The 18,048-nt window shown below is 41.5% G+C and overlaps 2 protein-coding genes across 2 annotated transcripts; both read left to right on the top strand.

The window, feature by feature from the left end:
* The first annotated feature begins 819 nt into the window (after positions 1–819).
* On the top strand, positions 820–5,018 carry eif4ebp3l (eukaryotic translation initiation factor 4E binding protein 3, like). The gene is made up of 3 exons (XM_047585783.1): positions 820–1,177; positions 2,899–3,075; positions 4,438–5,018. The coding sequence occupies exons 1-3, from the start codon at positions 1,045–1,047 to the stop codon at positions 4,464–4,466; spliced, it is 339 nt and encodes a 112-aa protein (XP_047441739.1). The 5' UTR covers positions 820–1,044; the 3' UTR covers positions 4,467–5,018.
* A 5,188-nt stretch (positions 5,019–10,206) lies between these two features.
* Positions 10,207–16,867, top strand: LOC125008547 (cysteine-rich and transmembrane domain-containing protein 1-like). The gene is made up of 3 exons (XM_047585832.1): positions 10,207–10,371; positions 13,571–13,889; positions 15,806–16,867. The coding sequence occupies exons 2-3, from the start codon at positions 13,589–13,591 to the stop codon at positions 15,907–15,909; spliced, it is 405 nt and encodes a 134-aa protein (XP_047441788.1). The 5' UTR covers positions 10,207–10,371; positions 13,571–13,588; the 3' UTR covers positions 15,910–16,867.
* The last annotated feature ends 1,181 nt before the right edge of the window (positions 16,868–18,048 follow it).

The raw sequence follows: 18,048 nt of genomic DNA, 5'->3' as shown, positions 1-18,048 counted from the left end.
GCATGACCTCAGAAATACAGCTTTATTTTTATTGTTGTTTGAATCCAGTTTCCTGAACTAGAATTCTCACAACCCATAAAAAGAAGGAACACTTAAAGGAACCCATCGCAAACATTCAACATCAGCACATTTTGACATTTGTGGTCTTCATTGGACAGGAAGTATATGGAGATTGTAAACTGTAAAATTCTCCACGCACTTCTGCATTTTTACTTCTTTTATAAATACTGTATTTTATTTATTTATTTTCATTTTTATATATTTACTTAGTATAACACCTCTGCAACATGTAAATATAATCCCTGTAATTTCTGTTTACACTTGCACTTTAGTCATTTTACTCATGCAGTCATGTTACATCGCCTCCATGGGTCTGGAAAGTTAAATTACTATTGTTTGTTTTTATTTATTTTTGGTATTTGTTCCTTAACACGTCTTGTACTTGCACGCCATGCTGATCACTTGTGCCTTAAATTAGCCCCCGGAAACAAATAAAGTTTTCTGAATCCGAATGCAGTGCACTTTCTGAAGTTATTGGTGCTTGCAAGAGTTCAGATTAAGTTTAATTTTCTATAACTACTAAACTATCTGTTCACGATTTAACTTTTTGACATGGTTTTAGAGTGGGACATATTTTTTCCAGCTCAATGGATAGAGCCAATACTTAACTTTTGATTTGTTGTTGTCGCCTCAGTCGACATTTTCCTCGTGGCATCGTTGTCTTCGACTCTCCGCCCCCGCGGACTGTCCTTTACAAGAAAACATTCGCACCTCGTTCGACGTCGACCCACGTGCCTCGTCGCTGCTGTACAAAACATCACGAGCCTTCCGTTGCAGCTGTGGCTGCTACAAACACAGCACATGGTAGCAGGCAGCACTGGGCCTCCAATTTAGGACCTGTTAGAGCTGTCAGTTCATAGTTTACACTCAAACAACTTTAACTTTGTTAGTTGTAGAAATTCTACAAACTTTTACGTCTGCGAGGGAGCATATATATACATCGACTTTAAAAACAACTAGTTCAACTTCTGCGCCAAAGCTAGCATGTCGACTGGCACAAATCAAGTGAAAAGCTGCCCCATCCCTACCAGGGTGCTCACCCTGAAGGACTGGTCCCAGCTACCCGACTGTTACAGCCAGACGCCCGGGGGGACCCTCTTCTCCACCACCCCTGGAGGTAAGAGAACGGAAAAGTGTGAGGATGGTTATAATAAATCATGTTGAGTAAACTTGCAGTTAATTCCGCAGGTCAAGGGATGCAAACTTTATCTGTAACCCATTTTTAAACGGTTTTTGCATACGTGCAAACACTCACAGCTCGACGGCGAGGTCTCGCGATAGTCTGCAAACAATGCGCATGCATGCACCAACTCTTTAAAAGTGTCGTTTCGTAGAATTTGTTTTGCTCAACATCGGCGAGAATAATTAAAAATAACCACTTTAAAAATATTTCTCAACGAACCAGGTTGGGGGGTTGGATGAGCACTGAGCACTGTTGCTCACTGCAGTGGCCGTTTGTTTCCGCCCTCGTATCGTCAACAAGTTTGTTTTTGTTGACGTTTTGTTGGCAACATTAAGTGAAATCAAGAACCACCACGATGGTAACAATCGTCGTGGAGTCCTCTCATAACTCATGCTTTTAAATAAACTTGAAATCAGTTGCGTATATATATTTATGTTTATATAGAAGTGCATGAGGAATACAGGTGTCTGGTAAAAAGGACTGGGTCAGGGTCGTGCAGCAGTCTCTTCTGGCTGCATCAAAAACTCTGATCTTTAGAGACATCAGACCCGAGTTGTCGAACCCCTGACTTTGTGATTTAAAGAGGGGTGTATATGTACAGCTACCAGAAGCCAAAGCGATTGGCCTCTGCAGTTGGTGGGGGAGCTGGAGGCTGTCCTACCCACACTGCACTCTGCTCTGCATTTGAGGAACAGTGGAGAACATTCTTTACAGGGAGGGGGTGAAAGAAAACGTCTAATGCATGGCGAGTGTGCGCAATATTTTTTTTTTTTTTTAGTTGGGTAAATGCAGTGTAGGACATTGCAACACAGTCTTGACTTGCATGCTACATTATAAGCCGCACATAACATTCTGATGGGGTCAGAGCATGTGCTGCTGGTCGGGCCCCATTTTCCGTAGCTGCTCTGCACTCTCCCTTGCAGTGTATAACTTGCGCTATGGTATAGATTAGCATTCCAGTCTCCCCCTCCCTTTCTTGCCCCACTTGGTCCCTACGCTAGTCTGCTTCCCTTTGTCCAGGATAAACCACTCACTGCTAAGTTATTACATAACGTGTTTTTTCCCTTGCTGACTGGGTGAACTGATACTGTACATAATGGTTCAAACTCCAGTGAAGTAAGTCATGTCCTGGTCCCACTTGTCGCAATAAGATGTTTATGGCACTGTTTCTACTTGGAGTTGATATGGTGAAGTGGGTTTTGGTTGGGAAGAGCTGTACATTTTGTTCAGAGCTTAAGTTATACCACTGCTCTGGGAAAAGAGAGGAAAAAAAAGAACCCTGAAGACTTTTTTTTGGACATGAACATATGCATACTTCATCTGCTATGTACGTTAAAGCTTTAAACCAGTCAAAATATGAGGGACTTGGCTGAAATCCCAAAGTCTCTAGCTTCAAAGAGGGAATGTTTTGTGCTCTGATTTCCTAGAACTCCTTGCTTTGGAAGCATTCATCCCTCCCCTCTGTGTCCACACACACACACACACCCCTTTCCCACCCAAATCCCCTCCAATAGAGAATAATGATTCTTAGCTCTCCAAATTAGTTTGTCATTCTAATAGAATTTCTGCATTTGGTCTGGGGTTTTTTTTGTCAGACTATGTATCTTACTTCCTGAAAGGCAAACACCAGATTTATTTTTCCCCCTGAATTCCAGGTACCAGAATCATCTATGACAGGAAGTTTCTCTTGGATTGTAGAAATTCGCCCATCGCTCGGACCCCCCCATGCTGTCTTCCCCAGATCCCAGGGGTAACGGTACCAGCCACACACCCCATAGGCAAACTGCAGGATCTCAAAGAAGAAGTGGAAGAGGAAGAGAAGGACACTGCAGGTAAACATGACATAGCTTTTGTTTGCTTTGATCCTGAGGAGTTGGTGAACTTGACAGGCCAATACATGTGCAAAGATATAAAAACTGGCATTACTGGATTGATGAAGCATAAAACCGCTCATGCTTTCAGTAGTTTTGTGAAGTAAATCTTCATGAGATCAGATTGCATTGTTTTAGATGTAGACTTGCGTGTCAGTTTATGGCCCAGCACTAACAAACATAATTAATAATAATAATTATTAACAGTGTTTTAGAATATGTCCTTTCATGAAAACAGGTTAAATAAGTTGATTACTCATCCTGCACTCAGGGGTGCTTACTGATTTTTGCAATTCAATTAAATGCTTTCCCTGATTTTTTCCATTTTATTTTATTTTGTCGTTGTGTGTGTGTGTATATGTGCATGTGTGCCTCTGGGGATTTTAGATGTCTACCATCAGAGCAAATGTTACACTTCATCTGAAAAAGCAGCCTGACAACATTCATAATTCAGTCATAAAGGGTTTTTATTTTTCTATTTTTATTTTTTTATGATGACCATGCAAGTTGTAACCTTCTGTCTCACCATGTCTCATTCATTTTACACATAGTCCTATTCAACAAGTGCTGATACAGCATCCGTACAGCATGTTTTTCTTCCCACTGTGTTGGTTTTAGTTTAGTCCTTCAGAGGATATGATGTCATTAGAATAACTAGGATTTAAACACCTTAATCCTAGGCCAGTAGTTTTAACAGTGATCAATCACTACATATTTCCCACTGTTGGACAGATTTACTTTGCATTACCAAACTAAGTGTTTGTTAATTTGGTTTTGCTGTGAAGATTAAAATATCAGCCAACATTGAGTCAATTTACAGTTGCAATACAGACTTTTTTCTTTTTTTTTTTTTTTTTTTACGTTTCTGTATTGCTGATAACCTTAAGCTAGACAGGTAAAGCCCCTCATTATTGTGTGAGCGGGGTTTTTAATGGCAGAGTGACTGAAGGTTTGGGCTCAACAGTGGAGTTGAGAGCTATTTATTGAAAGAGTACATGCAGCTGTAAATCAGTCTTGCTCCATTCCTCCTGTCAAACTAAAGATCGTGGGGGTTAGGGCTGCCCCTCTTTTTACTCTGTCTCATTTGCCCGTGTTGGTAAACATAGTACACGTCATGGCCTTTGGATTTGTGAGCTACATTCTTTTTTCTCTTGCCAGTTGTGTCTTGCCAGTTGTGAGTGTATTGATAAGGACTGGACTTAGTCTTTCTCTTAGGTCCGTTAAGGTGTGGTTGTGTGGTTGACGTTGGAGTGCAAACAAGTTTCAGCTGTTTGTCACACGTCTTGCTTATCTTACCTTTTTTTGTCTCTCCCTTTTCAACAGACGACAGCCAGTTTGAGATGGACATCTGAGCTCCAGTATTACCTCCTGTGGAGAGTTATTGGTTTAAAACACCTCCATGGTCATTAATGACTGTAATGCATTACATATAAAGCTTTTTTTCACCTTTTTTTTAAGTAAAAGCTTCTGTGAGGTACCAGAGAGAATAAAAACATTGAAAACTTTAGGGTGTTTTTCCACCCTAAAATAAAAAAATTGTATTAATTGTATTAAATAAATGGTTGCTTGCTCACTTCAGAGCTGCAACAGGATTGAAAAAATCCATTTTGATTTTTTTTTTTTATTATTTTGTAAATAAGAAACATGTATCATGTAGCCTATTTTTTAAGTTGGGGAATATAAGATGAATACAGTAACACATGTAGAGTTTGTTCAATGCAGGCATCGATTTTGTTTAGTTACATTTCCCCCACCAAAAAAAAGGAATGCTAACTTCTTTGTAACAGCAAAATGAGTCTCTCCTTATGTAAGGGGTCAGGACCGACTGAATATCCGCTCTGCTTTGTTTTGTATGATGAAATGTAAAACAAAAAAATCAAATAAACGCTTTTCAGAAAATGTCATCAGTGGGTCTGAGTCTTATCTCAGTAAATGTATCACATTGTGCGTTGAGAAATGTTTTGGGTGGTGCGAGTGTCTTGTCTGTGTCGCAGAGTGTACTAAAACCATTAAATGATGTGACGTGTCCCACCCTATACTTTTATCTTATTTATAGCTGCATGTTGACACAAATGACTCAGTCACGTAACATCCAGTCTATATGGGACTTGCGGATATCACGGTATATAAAAGCCTCATTTAGCCTTTAACCTGGTTTTCCCCATTATTATGAAGAAGGAACAACTTTGGAAGATTTAACTGATTTGTTATAACCCCTGTAACTTCAGCTCATGAAGCTTTATACCTGGGGCGTCAGAATCAATCACTCAAAAGGCCAAAATTCAAAACACATTTAAGCTGCGGGCAGAACAGGATTAACATTTAATGAACATTTAATGTTGCAAACAGCGTGGAGATTGTCATCAGTCTAGTGACATTAGTTCAGAGCTTATACTAATATAAGTCTATTAAGACCACTATACCCACGGTGAACACATAAAATGATGTGGCCCGCGGGCCTTGACTTTCACACATCACCTCTACACTGTCCGTTATAGGACACGTGGTCCTAATCATGTGGTTGGTGTACAGTATAGCTAGGAGGAGGAACTACTATATGTGTGTTTAGAAAAAGAGCTCTTCCTACACAGCCTCTTGAAACCTTGCATAATGGAACAACGTGGCCACGGAAACCTATATGTTCAGCTGTTAATCATTCGCATGTATGGAATGGTGTGTTTTCAAACAGGTTGGGGGGAGTTCCTTCACACCAGCTGACGGACCTGGCTCATATGTGTTGAAATGAATAAGCGTCGAAGCCGGCGCTTTGGGCTAAATTCATAGCATTCAAAACATATGCACACATTGATCGGAGATGCAATCTTGAACAGTCAGACTTGTGAGATGTATAAAAACAACTTAAATCTAACGGAACAAAATGATGAGGAATGAATCGTGCACAGGAACGTGAAAGGAACAAATGAAAGTCAAAGTTAGCTTTATTGTCAATTTCTTCACATGCACCAGTCATACAAAGGAATCGAAAAAATAGGTAAAGTGCACAGGCACGACAGATAAAGACATTAGACAGACATTATTCTAACACTAAAGTAAACAATAACTAAAATGCACAGCAGATGAAGACGTTTGCTAGTCCTGAAAAAGCAATAAAATAAAATAAAAGAGTTCACAGTGTATATGCAGACATAGCAGCAAAAGCATTTCTGTAGACACTGTGCACAGTTGGCACATTTCGCTGAAGGCTTCCCACACCCATGTGCACTGTGTGTTCAGCTTCCATCTCAGCAGGGTCGGGTCCAGGAATGTTTGGTGATCTGTAGATTAGGGACACTTAAGTGCAGGAGTAGGCCCGCTCTTAAGGATGAAGACAGCTGCAGCCCAAAGGCCAGCGACACTGCAACACAATGACAGGTGGGGTATGACACCTGCTGGTGTTTGAGCAGCAAGCTATCTGTAACATGTAATGTTCAGCTCTGAAGTAGATATGCCCTAAATATTTGTTTGTCAGCCCTTGTTGAGCTCATGATTTTGATGTCAAAGCTGTTGCCAGTGTCGAGGAACGGGGGTGCAGTAAAAAACGAGCGGGTTCCTAATGTGTCGTATATTACAGCTGTATGTAGGTCAGTATGCTCAGCTGTTCCAGTCCCATGGCCCCGCAGACGTGACTGGCAAGCACTTCAAATTGCATTACAGCTAACAAGTGACTTTTGGTGAGGAGGCTCTTATTCGTGAAGCACCTCCCAATAACACGAGACATTTAAGGCTCAGCCATTGGTCTACCGGAGTCGCTCTGAGGGGACGCAAAGCAAACTTGCTCGGTGATGTAGTGTTATTGCGCCCTACAGCAAACACTGGGCCCAAGCGGGAGAATGATAAGATAACACTTTGCCAGCAGCCACCGTCATGCTGAATGAACCCGAAGTTTGTGTGCGCTCGGATGTTTACACAAAGCACGTGAGAACAAGGGCATGTGACAGGGGACGGAGGTGCTAGGTGACTCGGAGAGCACCGTGTGCCCCCATCATAGAGTTTTCAGGGAATTCCTTTCTGTCCGAGGAAAAATAGATCAGAGAATAATACTCGAATGCGCTTTACAAAGCTCAAAGTCTCTCTGGTACACACACACACACAAACTAATGTACTATTCTTTTTTCTGACACAGTAGGGACTTGTTTGCTCATGCATAATTTTTATCTGGGATTTGTTCACAGAAACGTTAGATTTTCAGGAAAACGACTGCCTAAACAGTGAGCGCGAATCCATTTCTACTGCTGTTGCACGGTACTACAATCACATTTACGTATATCGGGTATTTGTCTTTTTTTTTAATACGGTTGTAAATGAATTATGTCAAGAAATCTCAGCTGTGGTGATAGTGCACAGCGGTTAGAGTGGAGGCCGTTTCCAGCCATAGCTGTTACATTTCTGCGTATGACAGTGACATATGAGCTTGTCAGAAACTTCCTGGACAAAGTATAAATTACTCAGCAAAGTTCAAAAGTGTCTGCAAACAGACTTGTGTTGTTTTTTCCGTTCTGATGTTATACATATTATACGCCACATATTTGTGGAGTGAAAACAACACATTAAAAAAGACTTGGCTTTTCAACAGTATGTGACACTATATCCAAACAGCGACCTTTACTGTGTACTGTTTTGCTGTTGTTCAGAAAAAACCTCATCATTGCTTTTGCACAACAAGTCAATGCTATGATTGCTTTCTATTTATGCAATGCTGTCTTGGAAAGTATCTGTCTTGTAGCACCGTAAACAGCCCCGCTGACATCCACCCAACCTCCTTCCCTCAGTTCACATGAACCCTGGTAAACTTGCTCCAACGCCCTTTGCCAAAGACCAAATGCTCCCCCTTTTCATCTCCCTGCCCCTCCCTTTACACCTGCTCCCCTTCCCGTTTCACTGTAAGGGGTCTCGGTAAAGTCGTGGCTCTATTTTTGTCAGCTGGCCCGGTACAGGCACCGGCTGAATTGCTGGGGAGACGACGTAAACAGACACTCAAACACACGGGCTGCTTGGTGACATTCATCATGACAGGGAGGGGACGGGGGCTGAAGTCGGCCGCGTGTTTCGCTCATGCATTAACATACGAACAGAAACCGCACTCTACATTTCCCTTAGTTAAATATTTATACTGCAGGAGTTCAGCCAACTGTTTCATGTTGACTTCAGTTGAGAGTAAAATGTGCTCATTCTGTATTCTGTATCATACGATTCCACGATCATGCCTGCGCTTTGAAATTAAATCTGACACACCAGATGTTACTCGTTTCTTCGATTACATTAGCTAATGTAATATTTGAAAATGCACATCACGGGGTTTATTCTGTTTAGTTTCAGGAAGTGAAGTTTGCAACATACCACCATAAAAACTCAGCATGCAATAGTCATATGAATACATGTATTTGTCTCAGTAGAGCCGATGGTTCCTGTGCTGTTTGTTTCACAATCTCTGCTAAAGGACAGCGTCACATCAGCCGTTTTTAAAGCTGTTGCCAAGTTGTTGCTTAATGTGCCACCAGTTCCTTACATCAACTTCCTGTCCGTGCACAGCTTCATGCTAGCTGTAAACATACCTCGGTGTGCATACATTAATTTTCAAGGGCACGGACGGTTCAAATATCTGTCCGTCTGTGGATATAAGCAACCTCTTGTACATTGTGTAAGTGTTATCACATGTTGCTGCGTGGTCTGGAATTACCTTGCCGAACACTTCCACTGTCAATGGCAGCTGTCATGCTGGCAGGCTCCTGGTATGCCACTATATTCATACTGTGCTCATGTAATGTAATAAATAATGGAAGAGATATTTAACTTTTTTACAATCATATGTGCATGCGGCATGTTCGTTAGGGTCACCTGGTTTATATTTACAGTTACTCTGTAGAACGTTGTGATTCATAAAATTGACAAGATCTTATGAATGCGTATGCGATACTCTGTTGGAAGTTTTTTTGGAGTAGCCTTGGTTAGAGTGGGTGGGCATAAGCACATTTGTCACTGACCATGTGACAGGGACACATAAGCTAAGGCATTTGTTATTACCCTGCAGAGTAATATGATGCATTAAACTATGCATTATTCACTTCAGCATAAATATCTTGCGTATCCCACACACAACAAGCACTTGTATTATACTTGATGTACATCACTTCTGTTTTCAGCCAACACTGCGGACAGACACTTTTGTTTGTAAAGAGTCATTTTTCCTTCTGCTGCTATTGGATTTCAGGTTGTGCACGTGCATCACAGTATTTGGATACATGTCTTGGCAAGTTTATTCATGGGTATTTCTCTTGCTTTTATACTGTTTGTAAAGGCGTACAAATCAGTGCTTTCTTCTGTCGTCACTGGCTTTTAGGTGCTGTTCATATAGATAATGTGAACTCACGATAAAGTTCATATATACTGCATATAGACACATTTCTTTGCACGTTTGTTCATGTGTGCCTCACTCTGTCTGTGAGCTGTCTAGTCACCAGTTATACTGGGCAACACTTACCAAATAGTTCTTTGGTGGGCTTTCACAGCAAAGCAAGATTTGCACACATTTGAAATCTTACACAATAATATATCAACTCGTTTCAGTTCAGAGGAGACTGACTGGGACTAGCCTGACATCTGCTGGAAGAAACCAAGTAACGCACTTTCCCTCAACAGCTCTCCCGTTTTAAGTTTGAATAAAAACGGATTGCTGCTATCAAACAATAAAAGATTAAAAAAAGGTCAACACACGCGATAACCCATATTTATATGACTAATAATTATCACATGCTGTCTAATGTCTGGAAAATATCCATAAACTCCCTTAACACATTTCCTGGAGTGAGTGCAACTAGGTCACTGACTAATGATTAACGTTTTATTAGTCACTCAGCTATTGCCTCTTCTTGTGTTTATTCCGCCGCCTACTTGGTGATGTAGGTCTGTTTAATCTTTTAGCAAGTCAAATGCTCCATTGTCAAATGATCTAGGAGTCATTGTGGGTTTTCTTTTTTTCCACCCTTACGTCCCTGTAATCATCGGGCCCGCTTGTGATTGGACGCCGTGACCAGCGCTTCTCTCGGCGGCCAATCGTGTCTTTCGTTGCTCGGAGGCCCCGCCCACTCCACCTTGCCCTTCAACGTGACGTCACGTCCAGTCAACGCGATGCGCATTGTATTTCAGCGGAGAGTCGCTCATTGCGGTAAAAACAGTAATAAACACTGAAGACAGACGGCGTTTCTCTCCGAGCAGCCATAACATCTACTCTACGCACACCGGGATACTATTAACTCAAAGGTAGGTGGTGCAAACATGTCCGTAACGTTTAAAATTTTGTGTTTAAGAGCCTAGTCACCATAAACTTAGAGGGGGAGTCGGTAACGGTGCTAGAAAGGATTGTGGCCTGCAGGTGCCATTTCTGTTTTAGCATATATTATAAATGTTTTCCATATCATAACACGTTATATGACAATAGAGATAATAATAGTTTTACCATTACTAATATTAACTTGCTACTAAAACAAAATAATAGCCAATTTGGGAATGTAAGGCCAATAAGAAAAATAACGGTTATTGTTTCGAGGCTAAGTTTTCCTACTTAAGCATGAAGGATAGCTTATTTTAAAAAAAGAGCCATAAAATTTTTAGTTCTGTCACACATCTTGATGGAGATGCGTTGGCCCTGAGCCGGTGTTTGTGTGCGTTGGTTCTGATTATTCCTAATTAGGTCCAATGGGGTCATTTCATATACACCTAGCCTGATCCCGTGATTGTCTCCAGACGTAGGATCAGCAAACATGGGCTGCCAGGCTACAGAGCTGCTCTGTGGCATGTATACCTCCTCTTGTACTCCCACAGTCTGTACATAATGAAGCTCTTTCAGTTTAATCTAGGCCAGTATTGACCCGTTTATTATAGCTGCCGTTTCAACCACAGTTTTTTGGGTTGAACTGAGCCATTTATTGTCTTAACAGAGACTGTGTGAGTTCAATAGATAACACTGTTCCATAGGACACACTACAATAATGCTGACACCATGTTTCACGACCACGTTCAACTAGTGCGTTTCCTGCTGGGTTTGCATTAAAATAAAATAGGAGTTTCTTTGTTCACACAGGTTCCATTAGTATTCTGCCCGGTGACTGCACATTATCATCAGGACACTGGTTTTGTTTAGTTTGTATTCGTCCTTAGCCTAACACAGTTAATGGTTTGTATTGAGTTAATAAATTCCATCCTGTGTTCTTTATCAAATTGTTAATAATTGTTCAATTGTTCTACTCTGACGGCTTTGCCAACGAACTGGCGAGACCTGTTTCTTGTCTTTTATATACATTTAAAGGAGGTTGACGGGTTCAGGAAAGGGACGGGGTGAAGGCGTCCCATGTGTGCGTCTGCATGGGAGATTATCGGCATCACGCTGTTGTGAAAACACACTGCCAGAGCTCACTCGCTCATTTCCCTCGCAAGTGTGGAAGCAAATGGCACACATGCAAATGGACATGCATTGACGCAGTGAAGAGAGACACGTACTTCATACCACGTACTAGCCTTCATACAAATCAGCAACTCTTAAGTCCCTTATCATCAGAATCAAGTCAAATGCCAAAGTTCAGTAGATATTTATATGACTGCAATAAAAGCAAGGTGGTCTATTATCTGCTGTGCTGAATGTATGTACAGTAAAGTGGAGACACGTCTCCCTTCTGGGACGAATAAAGTCTAAAGTCTTAAAGTCTTCATGGCAGACTTAGATTCTGTAGGTAGACAACACTGTTGGCGTCAGATTACTGATTATTTGTAAGGTCCTTTTGAAAGAAGCTCCTTCTCAGCCTGTAGCTAGTAATCTAACACTGTGGTCCTCTTTCACATCATTTCTCGGTTTGGCACGCCATGGCAGGCAGAGCGCAGGTACACCTGAAAACATCACAACCGACTGTAACGCGAGAGCCACTTCCAGGGTCCCGCTATTTGTGTATGCTGGCTTACTGGCGTGGCAAAAATAAATCACCAGGGAATAGTCAATTCCGCCTGGACACAGTAACCATAGTTACCCAGGACTTGTCATCTGTCAGTAGCTTAAAGAACACCCTCAGGTGGTGAAACGTCCCACCATCTTTGAGAAGACACCACACAGGGAAGTGTGTCATTACATTAATGGTTATATTCCACTGTAATCATTGTATGATATAAAATGTACCTATTATCTTATCCACAGGCATAGCATTTCCCAGCAATCACAATGTAATATTGTTGATAATACCGTTAGGCAATAAAAGATATAAAAACCCTGTTATCACACTTTGAACCCAGTAAATTCAATATTATTTTCTTTGTTTTTTTTGTAGATAACAGTATTGATAACGGCACCAACAAGTGCTATTGCGTGTCCCAGTTCAGACGGTAACCCAGTTTCATTCGCAGCCGCAGTGACACCATTGTTTTATTATGAACCGAAGGCGGGATCCGAACGGAGAGGATAAGCAGAAGGGAATCGGGTGTGCTATAGCGATGTTTACAGTGTACATACACAACATGACAGAGGAATCCTGGGATGCCAAGCGCAGTTGTTGTTCTCCGTCTGGCCCACTTTCCCGTGTTGTGGCTGTTTTGCATGAGCAAATTCACTGATGAAGGCCGGCATGGGGGTTTGTGATGGGCCCGGATCTACCTCATCAGCAGCCATTAGTGGTTGGTTGGGAAATGGACTTCCTTCACAAGGCCCAAAGGGGAAACGAATAACCTTTAGAAACTAAGCTTATCGTTGTTTAAAAAAAAAGAAAAGAAAAAAAAAAAGTCCCATCTAGGCACATGTTATTTTCACACAGTCATGTGGTGTGCGATGTGCGACATGTCACGTTCGGGTGTTTCTGACTGAATAACAAGACCAAATGTGAAAACGCATCCCCTATAGCCCTGGATGGTCACAACAACCTCTTTCGGTCCCTCTCTTGCCCTTGATTTGTTCCATTAGCCTCACCATGCACTCTCTGAAGCTGGCTTCTCTGTTTGTTAAGTAGTGTTTGAACAGCCTTCGCAAACATTAACATAATGTGCCGTGCTTTCTTTCCTCTGTGTCTGCGGAGATTGTGATTGTTGCAGTAGGACAATAAAGCAGGAGACAGATTTTCAGCATTAGTGGAGTGGACTAAATGATAAACAGCTTTGCTGTCCTAGAAAGCAGTTGCATCTGTTTAATGCCCGTCTTGAAACGTGATGATGTTGTATCATGACTCAGGGGAATTCATTATCTGATGTGACTCTAGAGGCTACCCAGCCCTTTAACAAGAAACTGGAAAGGAAGTAGGGGAAAGGTAAAACTAAATTGAAAAATACCACATGGTAAACATGGCATACAAACATATTTGGTATTGTTTTACGTTAATGCTACAATAGATAAATACACAGATATGAATCAAAATGCCTTTAGTATGTTTAGGAAATGAAAGTTGTCATCATTTATTTACACCATCACGTATTGTTCTTACTTTTAAAGCGATCCTCCAACCCAAAGATGAATTTTGAGCAGCCACCTCCATACCCAGGCAATGGCCCAACTGCTCCAGGCTACCCAGGCCAAGGCCCACCTCCACAAGGCTACCCAGCCCAGGGCTACCCTCCACAGGGTTACCCTGTGAACATGGAGCAGCCAAATCCAGCATACCCTAACTATCCCGCTGGGCAAATGGGTCCTGGAGGTCCCTATCCCGGCCCAGGTCAGCCTCCTTACCAGGGGTACCCTGGACAACAACAGTTTGGCTGGCAAGGAGGACCCCCTCCTGGGCCTATGTACGGGGAGGCTCCCAAAAACACAGGTGAGTGGTACCACACGGCAGATATGTACAGTATCTGTTATGTTGCAATGACAAAATGACTGGAGGATTATATAAAAAGCATGAATGAATGTTTCCCTCTTGGGGTGCTACAGCACCAGCGGCGGAAAAAAAGGGGATGTCTTTTGCTGGATTTTTTCCACAATGCCACATTTTTTCTACTAATTAAACTGCAGTCCAGCTGTGTTCCATTGAGTACTGCTTTTTGGCATTTTGAGGTTGATTGAATTGAAAATTGCCAAGCTTTTTCCAATAGACTCTTGCGTTTCTTTTTTTTTTTTTTTCCTCAAACAGCAGACACTGCAGTGCAATCTGAATGGGTTTATCCTTAAGTGCTTTCATCCTATTTAGCTTTTTTTTTTTTTTTTTTAAAGATGCCCGGAGCAGCAAATTAGATGCTTAATTAACAATCAAGACATTTCTGCTAAAGGCTACCGGTCCGGAAAGTTTGTAAAGTTTTTATTCATTGCACATTTCATTGCGGCACCATTGTACTTGAGGAAAAAAAAAACAACAACCAACAATTCAATGCAATATGACAATTTATTGCATCAAGCCTTTTATTTCGTTTTTCCACTGTCCAATCTACAGTTTATCAAAAGTACATAGAGATGAAGGAATTAAGACGTGGTTGTTGATTAACAAGCTTCGCCAGGTTTCCCCTTCAATCTTATTAACTTTCCTGGAACAGTTCCCCATACGCACTTCCTCACTGTTTACCGTCTTCTTCCGTATTGTGAGTAATCCGGGTCACACACGCCTTTCTGTGGAGGTTCAAGCAGTGTGCCAAGGAGTTCGTAATGACACTAATGACCCACTTAGCTTCTTGAAAAACGTCATGATGTTTCACAGCTGGAATAAAAATATTGTGCTGGATATTGCTGAAAAGACAGCTTAAATGATTAATTAAATGATTTGACACCAGATGAGACTGATAGACAATCTTTATGTTGGACTGTAAATTGTTCCGTTTAGTATACAACGCAAGAAATTAAAAAATACAGTAGGAACTCCCAACTGAGAATCCAGTAAACTGTGGCACAAACTGGGAAACGAAATTCACACTGTAAAACATTAAATTGATTGATTTGATTTGCTAAGAGAATGACACTGAGGTGTTTCGGCTCTTGTAACCGGCTTAAGATAAGCTCCCTCTGGATTGTCACGAAAAGACTTGTTTTACTATCCAGCATCTTGCTGTGAGACACTTTGACAATTTAATATTTAGCGCTGACCAGTCATTAAGTCTGACATTCTTATCAGAGGTCGTGACAACGAATGATTAGTCACTTTAATTTTATCTACTGAGTAAGACGTGGTCACCTAGATGTTTTGCCACACAAAGGAGGCGGTCACAGCTGCTATAAACGGGAAGTGTTTGCTTTCACATGAATCATTAATCGCAGACACAGAGAACCAGAGATGTAGTCATTCAGGTCTATTGTTTGACTCGTTTCCCCTGCTGACTGAAGCAGCTGTGAAACCTTTTACATGTCTAATTTTGTTGACTAAAAGTGAAATAAAGCCTCCGTTACACACGTGTAGTAAAAAGGATATTTCTTGATGGAGCATGGCGGTATCTCAGTTTTAAATCTGAGGTTTTTGGTTTTTTTTTTTTTCAGTCTAGCGTTGCCTCACCTGTAATGCCGTCTGATCATGGCTCTGGGCTGCCATGGTATTACCATGGAGATGTGCCTCCCATGATGAATGTAATTAGAGGAAACCATATCGGCCGTGGTTACACTTGAACTCACTGCTGGAGACTTGACAGTGTAGTTCTTCTGAGAACGATCTGCGATGTGCTTTTAGAAAAGACATCGCTAATTGCATTCTTGTGCTCTTTTCACCCTGTTAACCCACGCTGACTTCCTTTTGGGCTCCTCTGTTTTTCTCTGTAGTGTATGTGGTGGAAGACAGGAGAAGGGACGACACAGGAGACACGTGCCTGACAGCCTGCTGGACAGCTCTGTGTTGCTGCTGTCTCTGGGACATGCTGACATAACGCTGTTCCCCCAACAGCCCCCCTCCCACCCCCACCCTCACTCCCCCCTCCCCCCCATCGCCCTCCTGCCCTCATTTCTGTGCCTCGAACCCCATCACCCTTTCCCTCATCTGCCTTAAACCTCGCTCGGCCTCCTTTTCCTCTACAAGTAATTGCACACGTCCATTAATAAAAGCCTTCATCCTACGTGGAAGCCTCTCTCCCTCAGAGCTACTCCAGCTTGATGTGAAGCCCTCAGCACTGACTGACTGATCTGTCCAGGGGTTATATTGTAGCAGCTTGTAACTGAGCTTCTAAACATAACCTGACTCTCAGGCTCTTTCCTGAAATCGTGCACCAACACACAGCAGGCACAAACACGCACACAGCAAGGTACATACACAGCACACACACACACACATTCAGATCTCAGGCTCATCTAGTGTGATGCTCTTTGGCAGTTTACGATGATTACCTCTGTGAGATACTACTCCTGCCTGTCTGTTCAACCACCTACAGCCCTCCCCAACTCCCTCTCAGCTATGCTCTCGACCATGAACGAGGACTGTCCCTTATTGTGGAATCATCACCCAAAGGCCACCAGGTCCCTGGCTGCTAATGAGCCAGGGGGCGCTCTTAAGAAGCTGACGCTTGAAATGTAAACCTTTCATTTGCACACAAGTGTTTTTGCAGATGTATGTCTTACAGTCGAGTCACATGACAGAAATACATTTTTAAAGATGGCAGTGATTTATGTTTGATTACTGTGCACCTTCAGTAGCCGTGTTGTTTTATTTTTTTTTCTTCCCTTGCTCATCTTGTTATGATACAGATTCCACAAATATTATTTTTACTACGTACATTGGGAATAAAACTGAAAATATGAATAAATGTTGTGATTGCTTAACAGAAACCAAATTACCAGTTCAATGAATTTTTTGCTTTTGAGTCATTAAAATAATTTATTGCCATAAAGAAACACTGTGTCGTTTTATTTAGTAGATGGGATCAGTATGTCTGCATGTGTGTGAGTGAGTGTTGTGTGCGACGTTAAGGCAGGGTGGAGAGTAGGCTATAGACCGGCGTAATGTACATGTTTGTGCCTGGCTGGATGTGTTTATTTTTAACACGGTTGCTGTTGAAGGATTTCAGTTGCGACATGGCTGCCTGACCACTCGGTGAGCCGCACTGGTTTATAAATAGACTTTAAATTACCATCTCAATTACTAACAGTATATAAAGAAGTTCAAATGAGCCTGATTTTCTTCATAATTCATGTACCTCTTGGCGACTTCCTGTTTATTGTAAAGTAAATTCTCAAGTATTATTGAGAAGAAATTTAAGTGACTGGCGACCTGTCCAGGGTGTACTCTAGAGGCAAGAGTCTGGCTCCAAGTTACAGTTACAGAAGATAAAAAATGAGAAATTTATTTATTAACTAGATGTGATTCACATGCATTAGTTAACATATCTATTTGTGTGTGTTCCTCTTGCTAGTTCAGACAGGCTGCAGGGGATGCTCTATTACCCTCAAATATTACTAACACATTTTACCCTCAAGGAAATAATTTACATAAACTTGTTGACCAAGTCTTTGTGTCAGGAACTTTGTTTATTTGTTGACTACATAAATAACTCCTTGCTACCAGTGAATTGACCTTCCCTCTACTGTTATTTATGAATGATGAATATTGATTGGGGTCAAATTGACCCCAAGGATAACAGGAGGGATAACTACACTGTGGCTACACTATTATTTTGTATAAATTTGAGCCTTTATATATTTTAAACTTCCTTTCATTTCTGTAAGGAGACTGTAAGAGAAACGGAATACATTAAGCTACAAAAGCTTTGAATGTTCATCTAAAGCCACGCCTTGACTGTATATACAATGCCACATCAAGGTGCGGTATTCAAACCATCTCCCACAATGCTTAGCGAGTATGACGTATGCTTCAGTGAGAGGGGCCCTATGAGGACAATTAAAGGCAAAGTATGTCATTTATTTTTGGTGTTATATTGTCCAAATTTGAATTAGCGATTTGTAATTCAAGTGTCATGAGAGAACAATTGGCAGGCTTTATAAAAATTACCCCGTGACGGTATTTTTCGATTAATCATTTTACAGTGTGTCGCTGTTTCGGGTGTTCCTATTGGTTA

Source organism: Mugil cephalus, chromosome 5 (genome assembly GCF_022458985.1).
Source record: "Mugil cephalus isolate CIBA_MC_2020 chromosome 5, CIBA_Mcephalus_1.1, whole genome shotgun sequence".
NCBI lineage: Eukaryota > Metazoa > Chordata > Actinopteri > Mugiliformes > Mugilidae > Mugil > Mugil cephalus.
Note: the sequence above shows the minus strand (reverse complement) of the source record. Positions and strands in the feature narration are given on the sequence as shown.